Below are 19196 nucleotides of genomic sequence, written 5' to 3'. Positions count from 1 at the left end.
CTAGTGTTCATCAGGTGCTCTGTGAGAACTATTCCATATGTAGATGTATTCTTGATGTGTTTGTAGGGGCAGATGAACTTCACATCCATCTTCTCCTCTGCCATCTTGGAAATCCCCTTACTGCTAATTTTAAGGGAAAAAAATTCATCACTACAAAAAGAAACCCTATACCCATTATCATCACTTCAATTTCACTCTTTCCCAAGCCCCTGGTCTAATCTACTTTCTGATGAAAGTAGATCAATGCCGATGCCAGACATGTCATATAAATAGAATTATATGATTCTAAAGGTCATAATATATGACCTTTTGTTACTGGTTTCTTTCAATTTCCAAATGTTTTCAAGTTTCATCCACGTTATAGAATGTATCATTATGTAGTTTCTTTTTATTGATGAGTAATAGCTTACTCCTTGGAAGAAAAGTTATGACCAACCTAGATAGCATATTGAAAAGCAGAGACATTACTTTGCCAACAAAGGTTCGTCTAGTCAAGGCTATGGTTTTTCCTGTGGTCGTGTATGGATGTGAGAGTTGGACTGTGAAGAAGGCTGAGCACTGAAAAATTTATGCTTTTGAACTGTGGTGTTGGAGAAGACTCTTGAGAGTCCCTTGGACTGCAAGGAGATCCAACCAGTCCATTCTGAAGGAGATCAGCCCTGGGATTTCTTTGGAAAGAATGATGCTAAAGCTGAAACTCCAGTACTTTGGCCACCTCATGCGAAGAGTTGACTCATTGGAAAAGACTCTGATGCTGGGAGGGATTGGGGGCAGGAGGAGAAGGGGATGACAGAGGATGAGATGGCTGGATGGCATCACTGACTCGATGGAGGTGAGTCTGAGTGAACTCGGGGAGTTGATGATGGACAGGGAGGCCTGGCATGCTGTGATTCATGGGGTCGCAGAGTCAGACACGACTGAGCGACTGAACTGAATACTTCATTCTGTAAATACAGCAAATATTTGTCCATGTATCAGCTGATAGATATTTGGGTTATTTCCACTTTGAGACTATTATGGCTGATGCTGCTATGACCTTTGGTGTATAAATTTTGTGTCAACATTTACTTTCATTTCTCTTGGGTATAGACCTAGGAATGGAATTTCTGGTCCATATAGTAAATCAGCTTTCACTTTTTGAGGAAGTGCCAGGCTGTTTTCCAAAGCAACTACACCATTTTATCTTCTCACCTGCAGTGTATTAAGGTTCCAGTTTTTCCACTTATTTACCAGTCCTTGTTATTGTATGTTTTTTTTGATTGTAACCATCCTAGTGGGGATTTGATTTGCATTTCTTTAATAAGTAATAATGTCAAGCATTTTTTCATCTGCTTGCTGATAATTTGTACATCTTTGAAGAATTGTCTATTCAGATTCTTTGTCATTTTTTAAATTGGGTAATTAGCCTTTTTATTGCTGAATTGCAAGTTCAAAATATATATAGTTTATATATTCTAGATACAAGTTCTTTATGAGACATATGATTTGTAAGTATTGTCTATGGTTTGTCCTTTTACTATATTGATATCATTTGCAACACAAGTTTTTAATTTTGATGAAGCCCAACTTATTTTTATTTTTTTAGTTTTGTTGCTAGTGCTTCTAATGTTGTATACAAGAAATCATTGCTTAACCCAAAATCATGAAGATTCACCTTTATGTTTTCTTTTAAGAGTTTTATAGTTTTAGCTCTTATAGTTATTTACATGATCCATTTTGCATTAATTTTTTTGTCTGTGGCATGATGTTAGGATCCAACTTTGTCCTTTTGTGAGTTTGCAGGTGTCCATGTACTATTTATAGAAAATACTATTTTTACTCCATTGAATTTTCTTTGTTCTTTTGTTGAAAATCAGTTGACTATAAATGCATGGGTTCATTTCTAGACTCAAAATTCTATTCCATTTGTATATATGTCTATCCCTATAGCTATAACACACTATTATTTTGTAACAAGTTTAAATTGGGGAGTATGTGTCTTCTAACATTTTTCTTCTTTTTCAAGATTGTTTTGGCTATTCTGGGTTACTTTCACATCTGTATGAATTTAGCATCAAATTTTTCTTTTTATGGGGAAAAAAGGCAATTGGAATTTTCAAAGTGAATCTGTGGATCAATTTGGGAAGTAATTGCCATTTTAACAATATTAACTTTCTAATCCAAGAACATGGGATATCTGTGATGCCTTTTATTTATTTACATCTTCTCTATTTCTTTCAACATTTTTTACAGGTTTTGGTGTATAAGTCTTACACTTCTTTGTTAAATTTATTCCTAAGGATTTTATTTTTTGATGTTTTAAATGGAATTGCTTTCTTAATTTCATTTTGAGATCATTTATTGCTAGTATATAACAATATAGTTGATTTTTGTGCATTGATATTTTATCCTGCAACCTTGTATAATTTATTTGTTTAGGGATTATGCTGGGTTTGTTAGGATTTTCTGTGTACAAGATCATGTCATCTGTGAATAGAGAGAGTTTTATTTATTCCTTTCAGGTTTATTGTCTTCTATTTCTTATTCTTGCCTGAATGCACTGACTAGAACCTCCAGTAAAATGTTGACTAGAAGTAGTAAGAGTGGCATTTTTTATGTTGCTGATGTAAGGGAATAAACAATCAGTCTCTTACCATTAAGTAAGATTAAGCTGTTGGAATTTTGTGTTAGCATATTCTGTATATTAGTCCTTTGAAACTTCCTGAGAGTTTCAGTTCCTGAAATGGCACAGGGTGTGCTCAATTTTTATATATTTTCATTTGTGCTTGAAAATATTATGTATTTTACAGTTGTTCAATTCTTTGTGTTACATGTGTCCATGAGACCAAGCTTATTGATTATATTTTTCTGTACCAGGAGTCAATAGAGTTTTTTTCTTTAAAAAGCCTTATAGTAAATATTTTAAACATATGCATCTCTGTCACACCTTCTTAATTATTGTTGTAGCACAAAAGCAGCCACAGACAATGTATTAATGAATGAGTATAGCTGTGATTCAGTAAAATTTGAGTTACATAAACAGGTGACTGGTCCACAGGTTGTCATTTGCCCATTTCTGCTCATTACTATTTTTTAAATCTTCTTTTGATAACCCATCATAGATGATAAGTTAAACTCCCTCTGTGATGGTGATTTTGTCTGTTTTTCCTTGTTTCATTAATTTTGAGAATATATTAATAGATTCATACAAGTTTAAGAAAGTAATCTCTCTTATTTAAACTTTTGGCCTTAATATAGGCACTTTATCTCTAGTAGTGGTTTTTGTCTTAAAATCTATTTATCCTAATATTCATATAACTTATAGTACTTTTCTTTTGGTGGCTATTTGCCCAATATGTATTTTTTATTCCTGTTTTTCCCCTGACTTTTCTAAGTAGTTGTTTTAGGAATGTCTCATATAAAAAGCATGTGACTGTATTTTGTAAATACACTCTTTTTGTCTTTGACTTTTAACTAGATCATTTTTATCCATTTGCATTTACTATAATTTTTAATATCTTTGGAATTTTTTATATCAAGTTTTTGTGGGTTTTGTTACCTCTTCTTATTTCTTTGCTTTATGTTTACACTTAATTTTTTTCTATAACAGAATTTGTTGATTCTACCTTCTTTTTATTTTCTTTATTGGTCACTCTAGAAATTTTAACCTGTGTTCATTTCTTTTTATTTTATTTTACTTTTTAACTTTACAATATTGTATTGGTTTTGCCATATATCAACATGCATCTGCCACACATATACGTGTGTTCCCCATCCTGAACCCTCCTCCCTCCTCCCTCCCCGTACCATCCCTCTGGGTTGTCCCAGTGCACCAGCCCCAAGCATCCAGTATCGTGCATCGAACCTGGACTGGCAACTCGTTTCTTATATGATATTATACATGTTTCAATGCCATTCTCCCAAATCATCCCACCCTCTCCCTTTCCCACAGAGTCCAAAAGACTGTTCTATAAATCAGTGTCTCTTTTGCTGTCTTGTATACAGGGTTATTGTTACCATCTTTCTAAATTCCATATATATGCGTTAGTATACTGTATTGGTGTTTTTCTTTCTGGCTTACTTCACTCTGTATAATAGGCTCCAGTTTCATCCACCTCATTAGAACTGATTCAAATGTATTCTTTTTAATGGCTGAGTAACACTCAATCATTTCAGTCTCATCATTATATTCACCTCCCCCATCCAAACAATACTAGAAACTGAGAACATTTTAATTTCTGTCATCCCTTCCTAATTTACATGTGTGTGTGTGTGTGTGTGTGTGTGCGCGCGCTCAGTCATGTCTGACTATTTGAGACCCCATGAACTGTAGCCTGCCAGGCTCCTCTGTCCATGGAATTTTTCAGGCAAGAATACTGGAGTGGGTTGCCATTTTCTGCTCTAGGAGATCTTCCTGACCCAGGGATTTAACCCTCATCTCCTGCATTGGCAGGTGGATTCTTGACCACTGCACCACCTGAGAAGCCTTTCCTAATTTATACTACCTTCAGGGATATAGTTCTATTTTTTAAATACATGCATACAATTATTATGGTATATTTTCATTGTTTCAGTTTTACTCATGTATCTACAACTTTCTTTGCTAATGATTCTTTCTTCTATCACAGACCTTCTCAATGGGAACATTTTTCTTCTACCTTAAGTACATGATTCGAAATTTCCCACTGAACATCATCTTGTTTCAAACTATCTTGGATTTTGTCTGTCTGAATATGTCCTTACTTCTCCCCTCATTTTTGAAACAAAGATATTCTACTGAATATATAATTCTCAGTAGAGTTACTTTTTTAGCACATTGAAGATATTATGCTTTCCAATGTTGTTTTTCAGAATTTTATCTAATTTTTATTCATTTGAAGGTAATCTGTTTTTTCTATCTGGTTTTCTTTTTAATACCCCCTCTTTTTCTTGGCATTATGGAGTTTCACTATCATTTGTCTAGTTGTGGACCACTTTTTATTTATCCTGTTTGGGATATGTTGCATTTCTGAACTTGTCAAGTGTTTGTAAGTTCTAGAAAAATCTTAACTATTCTCTTTAAATATTACTTCTGCCCCAATCGTTCTCCTTTCTTTTGGAACTCTGATTAGACCTAAGTTGATAGTTCTCAATCTATTGTACATACCACTTTCATATTTTTTTTTCATTTCTTTGCATAACAATTTCTCTCAGGACTACTAGTTCACAAAATCCGTCAGCAGCTCTAAACTGTTTCTGATCTATGAAAACTTATCGACTGAGTTCTTTAAGTTTTAATCTCCAGTACTAGAAGTTAGTTCTCTTTCACTTTATTTTCATTAGCTTTGGTAATTTTTGTAGTGATAGAGTCATTTCCTAGGCAGGTTGATAAGGTGTCTAGGGGTCCCCAAGGAGAGAGGGGTCTGGAATTCTCAAGGAGGAAGAAAGGACAAACTTTTTTTCCTTCTCCACATTCCCTAGGATTATATAACAATAATGTATCCTACCTGAGGACAGTCTCTGGGTTAAACCTTCTGGCTAATTCTGTTATCTTAAAATGTAAATTATGGGAGTAGGTCGGAGGAGGTCTTTACAACCTCCAGACATTCTTTGGATTATATAACCTCATTATTAACACTAGCAAGCGGGTACTCTTTCTGCCCCCTTCTGATGCCTATGTCAGAAGCTTTCTCTATCTCCTTCATACTTTAAAAGAACTTTAGTACACAAAAGCGCTGAACGATCAAGCCTCGTCTCTGGCCCTAGATTGAATTCTTCTCCTCCTGGGGCCAAGAATCCCGGTGTCTTCACGTGATTGAATAACAACCTTTCAGTAGTCTCTAGCTTTAAACTCAAATTTCCCCTTTTATTTCTCTAAATATAAAACATATGTTGTTGTTGTTCAGTCACTGAATTCTATCCAACTCGTTGCGACTGCAAGGAATGGAGCACACCAGATTTCACTGTCCTTCACTCCATCTCCTGGAGTTTGCTCAAGCTCATGTCCATAGAGTCGGTGATGCCATCCAACCATCTCATTCTCTGTCACCCCTTCTTCTCCTGCCCTCAGTCTTTCCCAGCATCAGGGTCTTTTCCAATGAGTTGGCTCCTCTCATCAGGTGGCCAAAATATCAGAGCTTCAGCTTAAGCATCAGTACTTCCAATGAATATTCAGGGTTGATTTCCTTCAGGGTTGACTGGTTTGATGTCCTTGCGCTCTGAGGTACTCTCAGGAGTCTTCTCCAGCACCACAATTTAAAAAATAAAAACAATTATTTGGCACTAAGCCTTCTTTATGGTACAACTCTCCCATCTGTACATGAATACTTGAAAAACCATAGCTTGAACTATATGGACCTTTGTCAGCAAAGTGATGCCTCTGCTTTTTAATGTCTAGGTTTGTCATAGCTTTTCTTCCAAGGAGCAGGTGTCTTAATTTCATGGCTATGGTCACCATTCACAGTGATTTTCGAGCATAAGAAAATATAATCTGCCACTTTTCCACTTTTTCCTCATCCATTTGCCATGAGAATCAAGATTGCTGGGAGAAATATCAATAACCTCAGATATGCAGATGACACCACCCTTATGGCAGAAAGTGAAGAACTAAAGAGCCTCTTGATGAAAGTGAAAGAGGAGAGTGAAAAAGTTGGCTTAAAGCTCAACATTCAGAAAAATTCATTAAGATCATGGCATCTGGTCCCATCACTTCATGGCAAATAGATGGGGAAACAGTGGCTGACTTTATTTTTTGGGGCTCCAAAATCACTGCAGATGGTGATTGCAGCCATGAAATTAAAAGACACTTACTCCTTGGAAGAAAAGTTATGACCAACCTAGACAGCATATTCAAAAGCAGAGACATTACTTTGCCAACAAAGGTCCATCTATTCAAGGCTATGGTTTTTCCAGTGGTCATGTATGGATGTGAGAGTTGGACTATTGCCGGGGACCAGCCCCAGCTGATCCAGGGTATTCGAAGGAGAGACGGCCTAGGCGATATTTATATGCTAATTAGAGATATAGAGAACAATAGAATGAGGATAGCTCAGTAGGAAAATTCAGTGGAGAAAAGAAGCTGAGTAGCTTGGTTTACGCGGGAGACCAATAAAACTTCAAGACAAGAAGTTTGCACCACTTACGTGAGCGCAGGCGCGCCTCTCGAATAGCGGAAGGTGTCTCACCCTAGACACCTTCTCGAGTGGGTCTTAGAAGCCCAGGCATGATTAGTAAGCGTGGTGGGTTCCGCGCTCCAGATGGAGACTCAGCTGGAAGTTAAAGGGAAGAATGACATGGGGAGACCAAGCGCTGGTGAACAAGGCCCATAGCTTTATTTTTAACAGGGGCTTTTATACCTAAGTTACTCATAGAGGATAATAGGGGATGCAAAGTCAGCAGTCTTTGGTTCTTATCAAAACCAAGGTTTCTTTCCTGCAAATGTATCGTATACAAATGGTTTAGGTGATTTACATCATCTTCTGGCCAGAAGGCCTACTAACATTTTATGACTCTTGACAAGGACTTATCAACAAAGACTTACTTTCTCTAAGAGTAATTATTTCAAGGTTTGGCACCATCTTCCAAAGATAAAATTGCATTCCTATAGGGCGGATGTGTAATGGGTTTACAACAAAGGAAAGAATTTATTACCTTAAGGGTCTAAAGTTACTAACACCAAGGCCACTACTTATTTTTTCTACATACCCACTATTAATTGATACATATTCAAGGATACAATTCAGGGGATGTGAAAACTTGGCAACAAGCATTGACTCATCAATGAAATCCTTTACTAGTTTATTCTGACAGTTTTTAACTCTCTGAGAGGCTCTAAGCTATTTGAATATCTTAAGCTTCCCATGCCTCTCGAGGCTGGGAGACTGTAAACAATCGTATGCATAGCTGCAGGAGTCCGGGTAAACTTGTCAGGTGAGTTAGAGAGCCATCAGAGGGGTTTGGATTTAAACACTCCTAATTGCCCAGGAACTTTATTAATTGGAGCTGTAAGTTAACTCTTTGACAGAGAGAGCGAGATGGTGGTAGGGGACAGCCCCCAGTAAAGTCAGAGGTGAGAGCACAAAGCAATAAAGTAGGCAGACTCTGGTTTTTTGGGGGAAAATGCTCGAGAATATCCGGGGGGACTCCTGAGGCTCGATCCCGCCTTTGCGTATGCCGAGCCTCCTTCCTCATGACCTTTGTCACGAGTGGAATGCCTCACCGGCTCCCCGCAGACTATAAAGGAAGCTGTGTGCCGAAGACTTGGTGCTTTTGAACTGTGGTGTTGGAGAAGACTCTTGAGAGTCCCTTGGACTGCAAGGAGATCCAACCAGTCCATCCTGGGGGAGATCAGTCCTGGGTGTTCTTTGGAAGGACTGATGTTGAAGCTGAAACCCCAATACTTTGGCCACCTGATATGAAGAGCTGACTCATTTGAAAAGACCCTGATGCTGGGAAAGATTGAGGGCAGGAGTAGAAGGGGCTGACAGAGGATGAGATGGTTGGATGGCATCACCGACTGATGGACATGTATATGGGTAGACTCTGGGAGTTGGTGATGGACAGGGAGGCCTGGTGTGCTGCAGTTCATGGGGTCGCAAAGAGTCGGACATGACTGAGCGACTGAACTGAACTGAACTGAAAGGGACCAGATGCCTGCCATGCCGTGAAATTAGTTTTTTGAATGTTGAATTTTAAGCTATCTTTTTAACTCTTTTCTTTGAACCTCATCAAGAGGTTTTTTAGTTCCTCTTTGATTTCTGCCATTATAATGGTATCATCTGCATATCTGAGATTTTTGATATTTCTCCTGGCAAACTTGGTTACAGCTCATGATTCATCCAGCCTGGCATTTCATATGATGTAATCTGCATATAAGTTAAATAAGCAATATAACAATATACAGCCATGACATACTCCTTTCCCAATTTTGAACCAGTCCATGTTCTATGTCCAGTAGTAACTATTGCTTTTTGACCTGCATACAGGTTTCTGAGGAGACCGGTAAGGTGGTCTGGTATTCCCATCTCTTTAAGAATTTTCCGCAGTTGTGATCCACACAATTAAAGGCTTTGGCATAGTCAATAAAGCAGAATTAGATATTTTTCTGGAATTCTCTTGCTTTTCCTATGATCCAACAGATGTCAGCAATTTGGGTTCTGATTCTTCTGCCTTTTCTAAATCTAGCTTATACATCTGAAATTTTTCAGTTCATGTACTGCTGAAGTCTAGGTTGAAGGATTTTGAGCATTACCTTGCTAGCATGTGAAATTAATGCAGTTGTATGATAGTTTGAGCATTCTTTGGCATTGTCTGTCTTTAAGATTGGAATGAAAACAGACCTTTTCCAGTCCTATAGCCATTGAGGAGTTTTCAAAATTTAATGGCATATTGAGTGCAGCACTTTAACAGCATCATCTTTTAGGATTTTAAATAGTTCTGCTGGAATTTCATCACCCTCACTAGCTTTGTTTGTAGTAATGCTTCCTAAGGCCCCTTGACTTCATGTTCTAGGATGTCTGGCTCTAGGTGAGTGATCACAACATCATGGTTATGCAGGTCTTAAGGCTTTTATATAGTTCTTCTGTGTATTTTTGCTACGTCTTCTTAATCTCTTCTGCTTCTGTTAAGTCCTTACCATTTCTGTCCTTTGTAGTGCCCACCTTTTCATGAAATATTCCCTTGATATCTCCAATTTTCTTGAGATATCTAGTCTTTCCCATTCTATTGTTTTCGCCTATTCTTTTCATTGTTAGCTTAGGAAGGCTTTCTTACCTCTCCTTTCTACTCTCTGGAACTCTGCATTCAGTTGGGTATGTTTTTCCCTTTCTAATTTGCCTTCAGCTTTTCTTCTTTTCTCAGCTGTTTGTAAGACCTCCTCAGACAACCATTTTGCCTTCTTGCATTTCTTTTTCTGTGGGATGATTTTGGTCACCACCTCTTGTACAATGTTATGAACCCCCCTCCATAGTTCTTCAAGCACTCTTATCAGATCTAATACCTTGAATCTATTTGTCATCCCCACTGAATAATCATAAAGAATTTGATTTAGGTCATACCTGAATGATCTAGTGATTTTCTCTACTTTCTTCAATTTAAGCCTGAATTTTTCAATAAGGAGCTCATGATCTGAGCCAGTCAGCTAGTGGTCTTGTTTTTGCTTCTCCATCTTTGGCTTCAAAGAATATAATCTGATTTTGGTATTGACCATCTGATGATGTCCATGTGTAGAGTCATCTCTTGAGTTGTTTGAAGAAGTGTTTGCTATGATCATTGTGTTCTTGTAGCAAAACTCTATTAGCCTTTGCTCTAGTTCATTTTGTACTCCCAAGGCCAAACTTGCCTATTACTCCAGGTAACTCTTGACTTCCTACTTTTGCATTCCAATCCCCTATTGTGAAAAGGACATCTTTTTTTTTTTTTATGTTAGTTCTAGGTTAGGTCTTCATATAACCATACAACTTCAGCTTCTTCAGCATTAGTGGTTGAGGCATAGATTTGGATTACTGTGATATTGAATGGTTTGCCTTGTGAACAAGCTGAGATTATTCTGTCATTTTTGAGATTGTACCCATGTACTGCATTTTGGAATCTTGTCACCAAATACGGATGGGTCATGGTTGAGAGTTCTGGAAAAATGTTGTCCAGTGGAGAAGGGAATGGCAAACCACTTCAGTATTGTTGCCTTGAGAACCCATGAACCTATGAAAAGGGAAAAATATATGATTCTGGACGATGAGAACCCCAAGTTGGTAGGTGTACAATATGCTACTGGGGAAGAGCAGAGAAATAGCTCTAGAAAGAATGAATTGTCTGAGCTAAAGCAGAAATGATGATCAGGTATGAATGGGTATGGTGTTGAAAGTAAATTCCAATCCTGTAGACAAAAAATGGTACATAGGAACCTGGAATGTTAGGTTCATGAAGCAAGGTAAATTGGACATGGTCAAAGAGGAGATGGCAAGAGTGAACATCAACATTTTAGGAATCAGTGAACTAAAATGAACAGGAATGGGCAAATTTAATTCAGATGACCATTATATCTACTATTGTGGGCAAGGATCCCCTTAGAAGAAATGGAGTAGCCCTCATTGTCAACAACAACAAAAAATACATGTATTTGATATCATGTGTTCTAGTGTTGACATTTTTGCGGCTCTGATTCTGCTCTTTGTTGTTTCTGCTAGCTCTTGTCAAGATCCTTTCTAATTTTTTTCTAATTTTGCTTCTTTGAATTTTTTAAATTTTTCAAAATTGTGGTTTCATATTTCATAGAACTTTATCTGTTGTAATTCTTTGAAGTCTGCATAGCTTCCTCCAGAGAGGATCTGTTCATTTGCATCTGCCACATATCTGTGGGGTATACCAGCCTGGGAGCACACTACATGTATAATTGATTTGAGATTTCTTAAATTATTGAGATAGTTTTGTGCTGTAGTTTATGAGTTCTCACTTGTGATTGCCAATTCTTAGGAAATGTTCTTTCTTCTCTATTCAGTGACCAATCTTTGAGACAATCAGTTATCTTAACAGTCCCTTACAGTGAAATGTTTATTTCTAGCTCAACCTTAATTTGGGATGCAGCACCTTGAGATACCAGTTTTTAAGTAGTCTCCAGTAAGATTGCCCACCTAAAGCTCATTCTGGGTTTTGTTTTCTGAATCCATACTCCAATAACCATCTGTTTCACAGCAAATGACATCAAGGTAAAAGCTGGTTTTGTTGTTCATCTCTGCATTTTTGCTTTCACTTAATGTCTGGCTTTTGAATAGTCTTTATAAACACGTTACCAGGTTATTCCTGCATTTAAGATGGTTTACAACATATTTTGGTCTTCCCAGGTGGCGTTAGTGGTAAAGAACTTGCCTGCCAATGCAGGAGACATAAGAGATGCAGATTTGATCCCTGGGTCAGGAAGATCCCCTGGAGGAGGGCATGGCAACCCACTCCAGTATTCTTGCCTGGAGGAGCCTGGAGGGCTACATAGTCCATAGGGTCACAAAGAGTTGGACGTGACTGAAATGACCTAGCACACATGCAAAATATATTTTATCAGTATTTTTCAGTTGTTTTCAGTAGCAAGGTTGGTAAGGATTCTTATCCTGCAATATGCTAGAAAAAAGAAGTCCAGCTATTTTATATTTTTGACATGAACTTTTTCCCTTCTAGCTCCCCATATATACTGCACCACCACTCCAGTCTAAATATGTTGAAGAGCAGCCTGGTCATTTACAAATGGGCTTTGCATCCATTCGCACTACAACCAGTCGTTATATTGGCTGGTGCAAGGTAAGTGAATTCTGATAGTGGTTTAATATCAGAGGGTTCTCATTTGTCTTACATAACAGTTGTTTCAGTTATCCACTGATGTGTAACAAACTTCCCCAAAACTTAATGGTTTAAAATGGTAACTATTCTAACTCATGATTTTGTAAGTCAGAAATTTAATCATACTTCAGATAGCTGATTCTTCTGTCACATATGTTATTGACAAAGGTCACTCAGTGATATTCGTCAGGTGAATGGATTGATCTAGAGGGTCCAAGACAACTTCATTCTCATTGCTGGTACCTTGTCACAGATGGCTAGAAGGCTGGGCTCAGCTGGGAATGTTGACTGAAGCATCTATACCCAGCCTCAGGTAGTCAGATAACTTATATGTACAGTTCAGGGCTTCTAGAGAAAATGTTACAAGAAGCCCTAGTCGCAATTCACCAACCTATCTTAAGATGTCTGGGAAGGTTACTTGTACAATACTTTGTTGTTAAATAAAGTCACTAAGGCCAACACAGTTTTTATGAGAGAGGAATTAGATACCATCTCTCAGTATGAGTAGCAGCAAAAAATTTGTGGCCATATATAATGTACTCTACCACTACTGCGTAGATTAAAGAAGTTCAACAAGCATTTATGTCACATGGCATGTACAAAACATTGTTTGAGTTTTTACATGAAGTTCTGAGGTTACTTCCGCATTGTTCCTTATTTGACTAAGTAAAATGTTCACATATTGGGTTTGGTTCATAAGACATTTCTGACTATAGTCATCTATTGGACAAAATAGAATTCACCTTATTTTAATACTTAGCTTTGAATCGACACTATCCAGTAGTAGAATGGTGGAATAAGCTAGTAGATTACTGCTGTTTCATTATCACATCCACATAGATGTGTGCTAATATCAACATTTCCAGTATCAGTGTCATAGTGATAATGTTGGTACTATTATTTTAATCATTTTGACCTAATAACCACACAACTTTCCCTCAAATCTAACCTATCCAATTGTGAACCCCTGTGCCTTTTTTGTTTCTAATCCATTCTTTTTAGAAAGAAAATTCTAATGTTCTTAAATAGCAAATCTTTGGACTATGGTCATTTCAGCTGGCATTTCAAACATCTGATGAATACATGGTGTTTTATTTTATGCCTGTCAAACAATTCTGATGGACGTTTAATACACTCTTAATAGTTTGACTAGTTGTACTATAGTTTGGTCTTAGCAAGAAATAGCTTAACTAATAAGGTCTGAATCATGCCCCTGAGGCTATGTGTCAACATCTGGATGATTCAGACTGAAGTCTCTTGAGAGCTCATTTTCCATCGTGTCCTCAAAGTCGTTTTCATTGAGGGAAATTGTTCCTGAGAGATCTTTCAATTGCTATTGTTACCATCACCCAATTTAAGACCAAAAGAACTTTTTATTCTGTTAATATGCTGAACTGAATAAGTTGAAGGAGGGTGCTTTAAAATGCATTTCATCTTCAATGTAAACATTTCCTCTCTAATTTTCTCTTAAAAATAATCTATTCTCTAAAAATTAACTCTGACTCAAAATACATTTTGCATTAAACTTAGAATCATGGAGGGCAAATTCATTTTCTACTCCTATTCCTTAGTGTTTTGAAATTCAGGTAGCAGTGACCTCCAGTGGTAAAAGTGAATTCCTAAACACAGCTAAGGAAAATTTCCCAAAAGAAGTGACTAGTTTTCTTCCTCAACAGTTACATGATTCCCAATCAACTGGTCTGTAAGTATTATAACTTTGAAGGTAACATTTTCTCAAGAGACAATACCTAAAGAAAAATAGCTCAGTGGCAATTAAGGTACCTGTTGGTTTGTACAGCTTTAAAACACAGTGAACAGGTTCTGGACCTGATCATCATGAACGTATCTGAGACAAAGTTACTAATACTTTGTCAATAGCAATAACTTATTTCTTTCTTATTTAATGTAATTATTTCTATTTTCTTTTCTTTGAAAATCTTTTGTTGTGTTTTTTGTTGTTTTTATTCCATGATTTCATAGCATCTAGTTCATAGAAGGAGACTATATATTTACACTGTGTTTTGTAGTTCCATTGATAGAATACAGCATGACAATGGGCAATTATACTGGTAAATTATACCATACCTTCATTTTTCTTCTGATGTAATTGAGATAATACCTATTAAAAAAATGTGTGTAACAATATTTCCTGTATTAAAATATAAACAGGTAAAAGAAGTAATTTAATTTAAAGCTTTAATCCCTCAAATGGGTTAATATGATGTTGATTTGCAGAGAATTTATGTTCCTATTGAAAAACTGTGTAGGATGATTTCTATCCTAAGATAAATGTCTTATTTATTTTTCTAATGCACACTATAAAACTCAACATTCAAAAAACTATGATCATGACATTCGGTCCCATCACTTCATGGCAAATAGATGGGGAAACAATGGAAACAGTGACAAACTTTATTTTCTTGGGCTCCAAAATCACTGCAGATGGTGACTGCAGCCATGAAATTAAGACACTTGTTCCTTGGAAGAAAAGCTATGACAAATCAAGACAGCATATTAAAAGCAGAGACATTACTTTGCTGACAAGGTCCATATAGTCAAAGCTATGGTTTTTCCAGTAGTCATGCATGGATGTGAGCATTGGACTATAAAGAAAGCTGAGCACTGAAGAATTGATGCTTTTGAACCGTGGTGTTGGAGAAGACTCTTTAGAGTCCCTTGGACTGCAAGGAGACCCAACCAGTCAATCCTAAAGGAAGTCAGTCCTGAATATTCATTGGAAGGGCTGATGCTAAAGCTGAAACTCCAATACTTTGGCCACCTGATGCAAAGAACTGACTCATTTGAAAAGACCCTGATGCTGGGAAAGATTGAAGGCGGGAGGAGAAGGGGACAACAGAGGATGAGATGGTTGGATGGCATCTCTGACTCGATAGACATGAGTTTGAGCAAGTTCCGGGAGTTGGTGATGGACAGGGAAGCCTAGCGTGCTGCCGTCCACGGTATCACTAAAGATGGACGCAACTGAGCTACTGAACTGAACTGAATGCACACTAAGAAAAAGGGAGGTGAAGCACTTTGTTTAGGCTTTTTGTTGTTTTCTCCACAAATCATTAATGTTGTTGCTGTTACATCTTTATTAATCAGATGTTGCTTCTAGGCTGAAATGTACCTCTCTTCATGCTTTTTAAAAATTCCATTCATTTTTCTACACTGTCATAAAATAAGATGATAAATCTTTGTATTTCTGTAATAACTTTTCTGTGATCTGCAATGATTATTTTCTAGGCATTACTTTACCCATTTATATGAGGAAAATAATAACATGTATTATCCATGTTAAATAGATGAAAAACAAGAAGAGAAGCTAAGTTCAAGAAGTGTCTTGATAGATAATAGAGAAGCTAAATTTATTTTGGTGAAATTTCATACACTCTCAGAGATGTGGGCTATTTGATCTAATTATCAACATCTTCAAAAATACAGATGTCCTTTTTCCCCTCCTTTTTACTTAGGGCGTTTATGTCTTTGTGAAAAATGGGATAATGGATACAGTGCATTTTGGAAAAGGTAGGTGAGTGAACCATCTATATTCAGAAATGTTCTATTGTCTTTTTAACTTGCAGGGTTTACATGTGAGAAAACATACCTGGAATGTTAATCATTATCATGTTTGACCAACTCAGAAGATACTCCATATAGCAGTTTATGACAATAATAAAGCAATGGTATCAATTTTTTATTTAGCAATTATTATATGTTGAGGCACTATAATAAGCATTTTACATAATTTATCTAATTTAATTTTGTAGCAAACCTGTGAATGTTGGTATTATGCTGCTACTGCTGCTAAGTCACTTACTGATTTAGACAGCTTAATCAGGGTGTTGAATTCTCAAGGATCAGCAACCGTGTCTTATTTGAGTTCTGTAGCCCTTAGAACACCTAATACAGGGTTGCTGCTGCTGCTGCTGCTAAGTCGCTTCAGTCGTGTCCGACTCTGTGCGACCCCATAGACGGCAGCCCACCAGGCTCCCCCGTCCCTGGGATTCTCCAGGCAAGAACACGAGTGGGTTGCCATTTCCTTCTCCAATGCATGAAAGTGAACAGTGAAAGTGAAGTTGCTCAGTCGTGTCCAACTCTTAGCAACCCCATGGACTGCAGCCTACCAGGCTCCTCCACCCATGGGATTTTCCAGGCAAGAGTACTGGAGTGGGGTGCCATTGCCTTCTTCGTGTTGGTATTATACTTACTCCCATTTTATAGATGACGAACCTGTAGTTTAGAAGGGTTAAGTGGATTACCAAGGTCACATAGCTAGTAAGTGGCAACACCTGGACTCAAACTGTTTTGGTTACAAAACCCATATTACATATTCATAAACCATAAACTAGAAATATATCTCCATTATTATTAGTTAGTTTAAATAAGTACTGTTTGCTGTTAAAATGCATAGTAGTTTGCTACCTATTGCTCGGAAACAGTACTTCAATTAGTCACCCTAGAATTTTTGAGCTAATGTTGGAAAATAATTGTATTTGACTTGTTAATTTGATAATAGAGTTTGGCAGCAAATATAGCTCCCTTCTTGGACTAAGTCAGTTGTCAAAATAAATGTGTGTTGGCGGTAGGGACAGAAAGATTAGCTAAAATCTTTAAATGTCACTGATACTGATAACCTGTATATGTATCATCATATAATGTGTGTAGAGATTAATTCCAATTAATTCCAAGTTATATGCCTCATCAGCCTTGAGGAATATTAAATAAATGAAATCCATTAAATAATTATGATAGAAGAGTGTTTTTTGGGGTTGCCTGGAACCAGAAACCATATAAACATATTAAAAAAGTCAAGAAATCTGGACCTCTACCCACCCTCTGTCTACTTTTTGTCTGTACACTGACCATTGGTTTTAACTGAGAGCAACAACTACTCTGAGGTTACTGGGGATAGTGTGACAAGCAGAGTGTAGTAGCTGCATGTTTTACTAGACCCTTATTCAAAGTTCCTTAATAAAGTATCTATTTCAATTCTTTCTGTATCCTGCTGCTGCTGCTGCTGCTAAGTCGCTTCAGTCACATCTGACTCTGTGTGACCCCATAGACGGCAGCCCACTAGGCTCCTCTGTCCCTGGGATTCTCCAGGCAAGAACACTGGAGTGGGTTGCCATTTCCTTCTCCAGTGCATGAAAGTGAAAAGTGAAAGTGAAGTTGCTCAGTCATGCCCGACTCTTAGCGACCCCATGGGCTGCAGCCTACCAGGCTCCTCCGTCCATGGGATTTTTCAAGCGAGAGTACTGGAGTGGGTTGCCATTGCCTTCTCCGTTCTGTATTATACCATTGTTTAAATAGATAAGGCCAGAAGCGTTTCCATTATTATACATACACAATCAGGAATTTATAGTAATCCATCTTAAGGTGTGCACTCTAGCATTATATTTCATTAAAGTGTAATAATCACCTCTATTAAGAAAACAAATGCTATTAAATAAGCTGTGGAAGGAAGATTTTTATTCTGTAGCAGGTAACTATTATAACTGGCTTTTTAAGTTGCTTCTCAAATCATTATTTTGTGTAGTTCTTTTTGTTGTTTTTCAGTCGCTAAGCCTTGTCCAGCTGTTTGCAACCCCATGGACTGTAGCCTGCCAGGCTCCTCTGTCCTTCACTATCTCCTGGAGTTTGCTAAAACTCATGTCCATTGAGCCAGTGATGCCATTCAACCATCTCATCCCCTTCTCCTTTTGTCTTTGATCTTTCCCAGCATCAGGCTCTTTTCCAATGAGCTGGCTCTCACAAATGTTTAAATCATCTGCTATTATCTAAGCAAATCTCTTAACTTTTCATCATACTGATATGAATGCCCAAAATTGTAAGTTATTCATATTAATTTTTAACTGATTTCTTGAGATGCATATGTGTATTTGAAGAATCCACCTCGAGATTTTCTTCCAAAAATTGGAGTGATTACAGTTTCAGGATTGGCAGGCTTCATTTCAGCAAGAAAAGGTAAGGTTAAAATATATATATTCCCTCTTTCAATGCTGTTATACTAATTTCTGAATTTTACTGCTACAGGAAAACCACATATCCCTTATTGAATATTAGTAGGGTAGGCTAATGTAAAAAATTTTTAGATTCTATAGTACCGTGTGTTTACTTTACTTTCACAAAGACTTTTTTGTGTTTTTAGAAATACAGTGATTCAAAAAGAAGTCCAATATCATTAGTTATTAAGGAAATGCAAATTAAAACTACAGTGAGTGAGATGTATGATGAGAGTAACCTGGAAACTTGCAATACCATATGTAAAATAGATAGCCAATGGGAATTTGCTGTATGATTCAGGGAACTCTATAGCAATCTAGAAGGGTTCAATGGGGAGGGAGATTGGAGGGAGGCTCAGGAGGGAGGGGATATGGGTGCACCTATGGCTGATTCTTGTTGATGTTTGACAGAAAACAATAAAATTCTGTAAAGCAATTAACCTTCAATAAAAAAATAAATAACTTTTTTTCAAAAAGATACAGTGAGATAACAATACATACCTATTATAATAGCCAGGACATGGAAGCAACCTAGATGTCCATCAGCAGATGAATGGATAAGAAAGCAGTGGTACATATACACAATGGAGTATTACTCAGCCATTAAAAAGAATACATTTGAATCAGTTCTAATGAGGTGGATAAAACTGGAGCCTATTGTACAGAGTGAAGTAAGCCAGAAAGAAAAACACCAATACAGTACACTAATGCATATATATGGAATTTAGAAAGATGGTAATGATAACCCTGTATGTGAGACAGCAAAAGAGACACTGATGTATAGAGCAGTCTTTTGGACTCTATGGGTCGGGGTGGGGGATGATTTGGGAGAATGGCATTGAAACATGTATAATATTATATAAGAAACGAATCGCCAGTCCAGGTTCAATGCAGGATACAGGAAGCTTG

At 37.2% G+C, this 19196-nt stretch overlaps 1 protein-coding gene across 1 annotated transcript in view; it reads left to right on the top strand.

Moving 5' to 3' along the window:
• APOOL (apolipoprotein O like) overlaps window positions 1–19196 on the top strand; it is a 106001-nt gene that overhangs the window by 65161 nt on the left and 21644 nt on the right. Inside the window, 3 exon segments of the mRNA XM_070365769.1 lie at window positions 12124–12243; window positions 15756–15810; window positions 18151–18249. Coding sequence (XP_070221870.1) covers window positions 12124–12243; window positions 15756–15810; window positions 18151–18249 — 274 coding nt within the window.

The sequence above is a fragment of the Bos mutus genome, chromosome X, assembly GCF_027580195.1.
Source record: "Bos mutus isolate GX-2022 chromosome X, NWIPB_WYAK_1.1, whole genome shotgun sequence".
Classification (NCBI taxonomy): domain Eukaryota; kingdom Metazoa; phylum Chordata; class Mammalia; order Artiodactyla; family Bovidae; genus Bos; species Bos mutus.
Note: the sequence above shows the minus strand (reverse complement) of the source record. Positions and strands in the feature narration are given on the sequence as shown.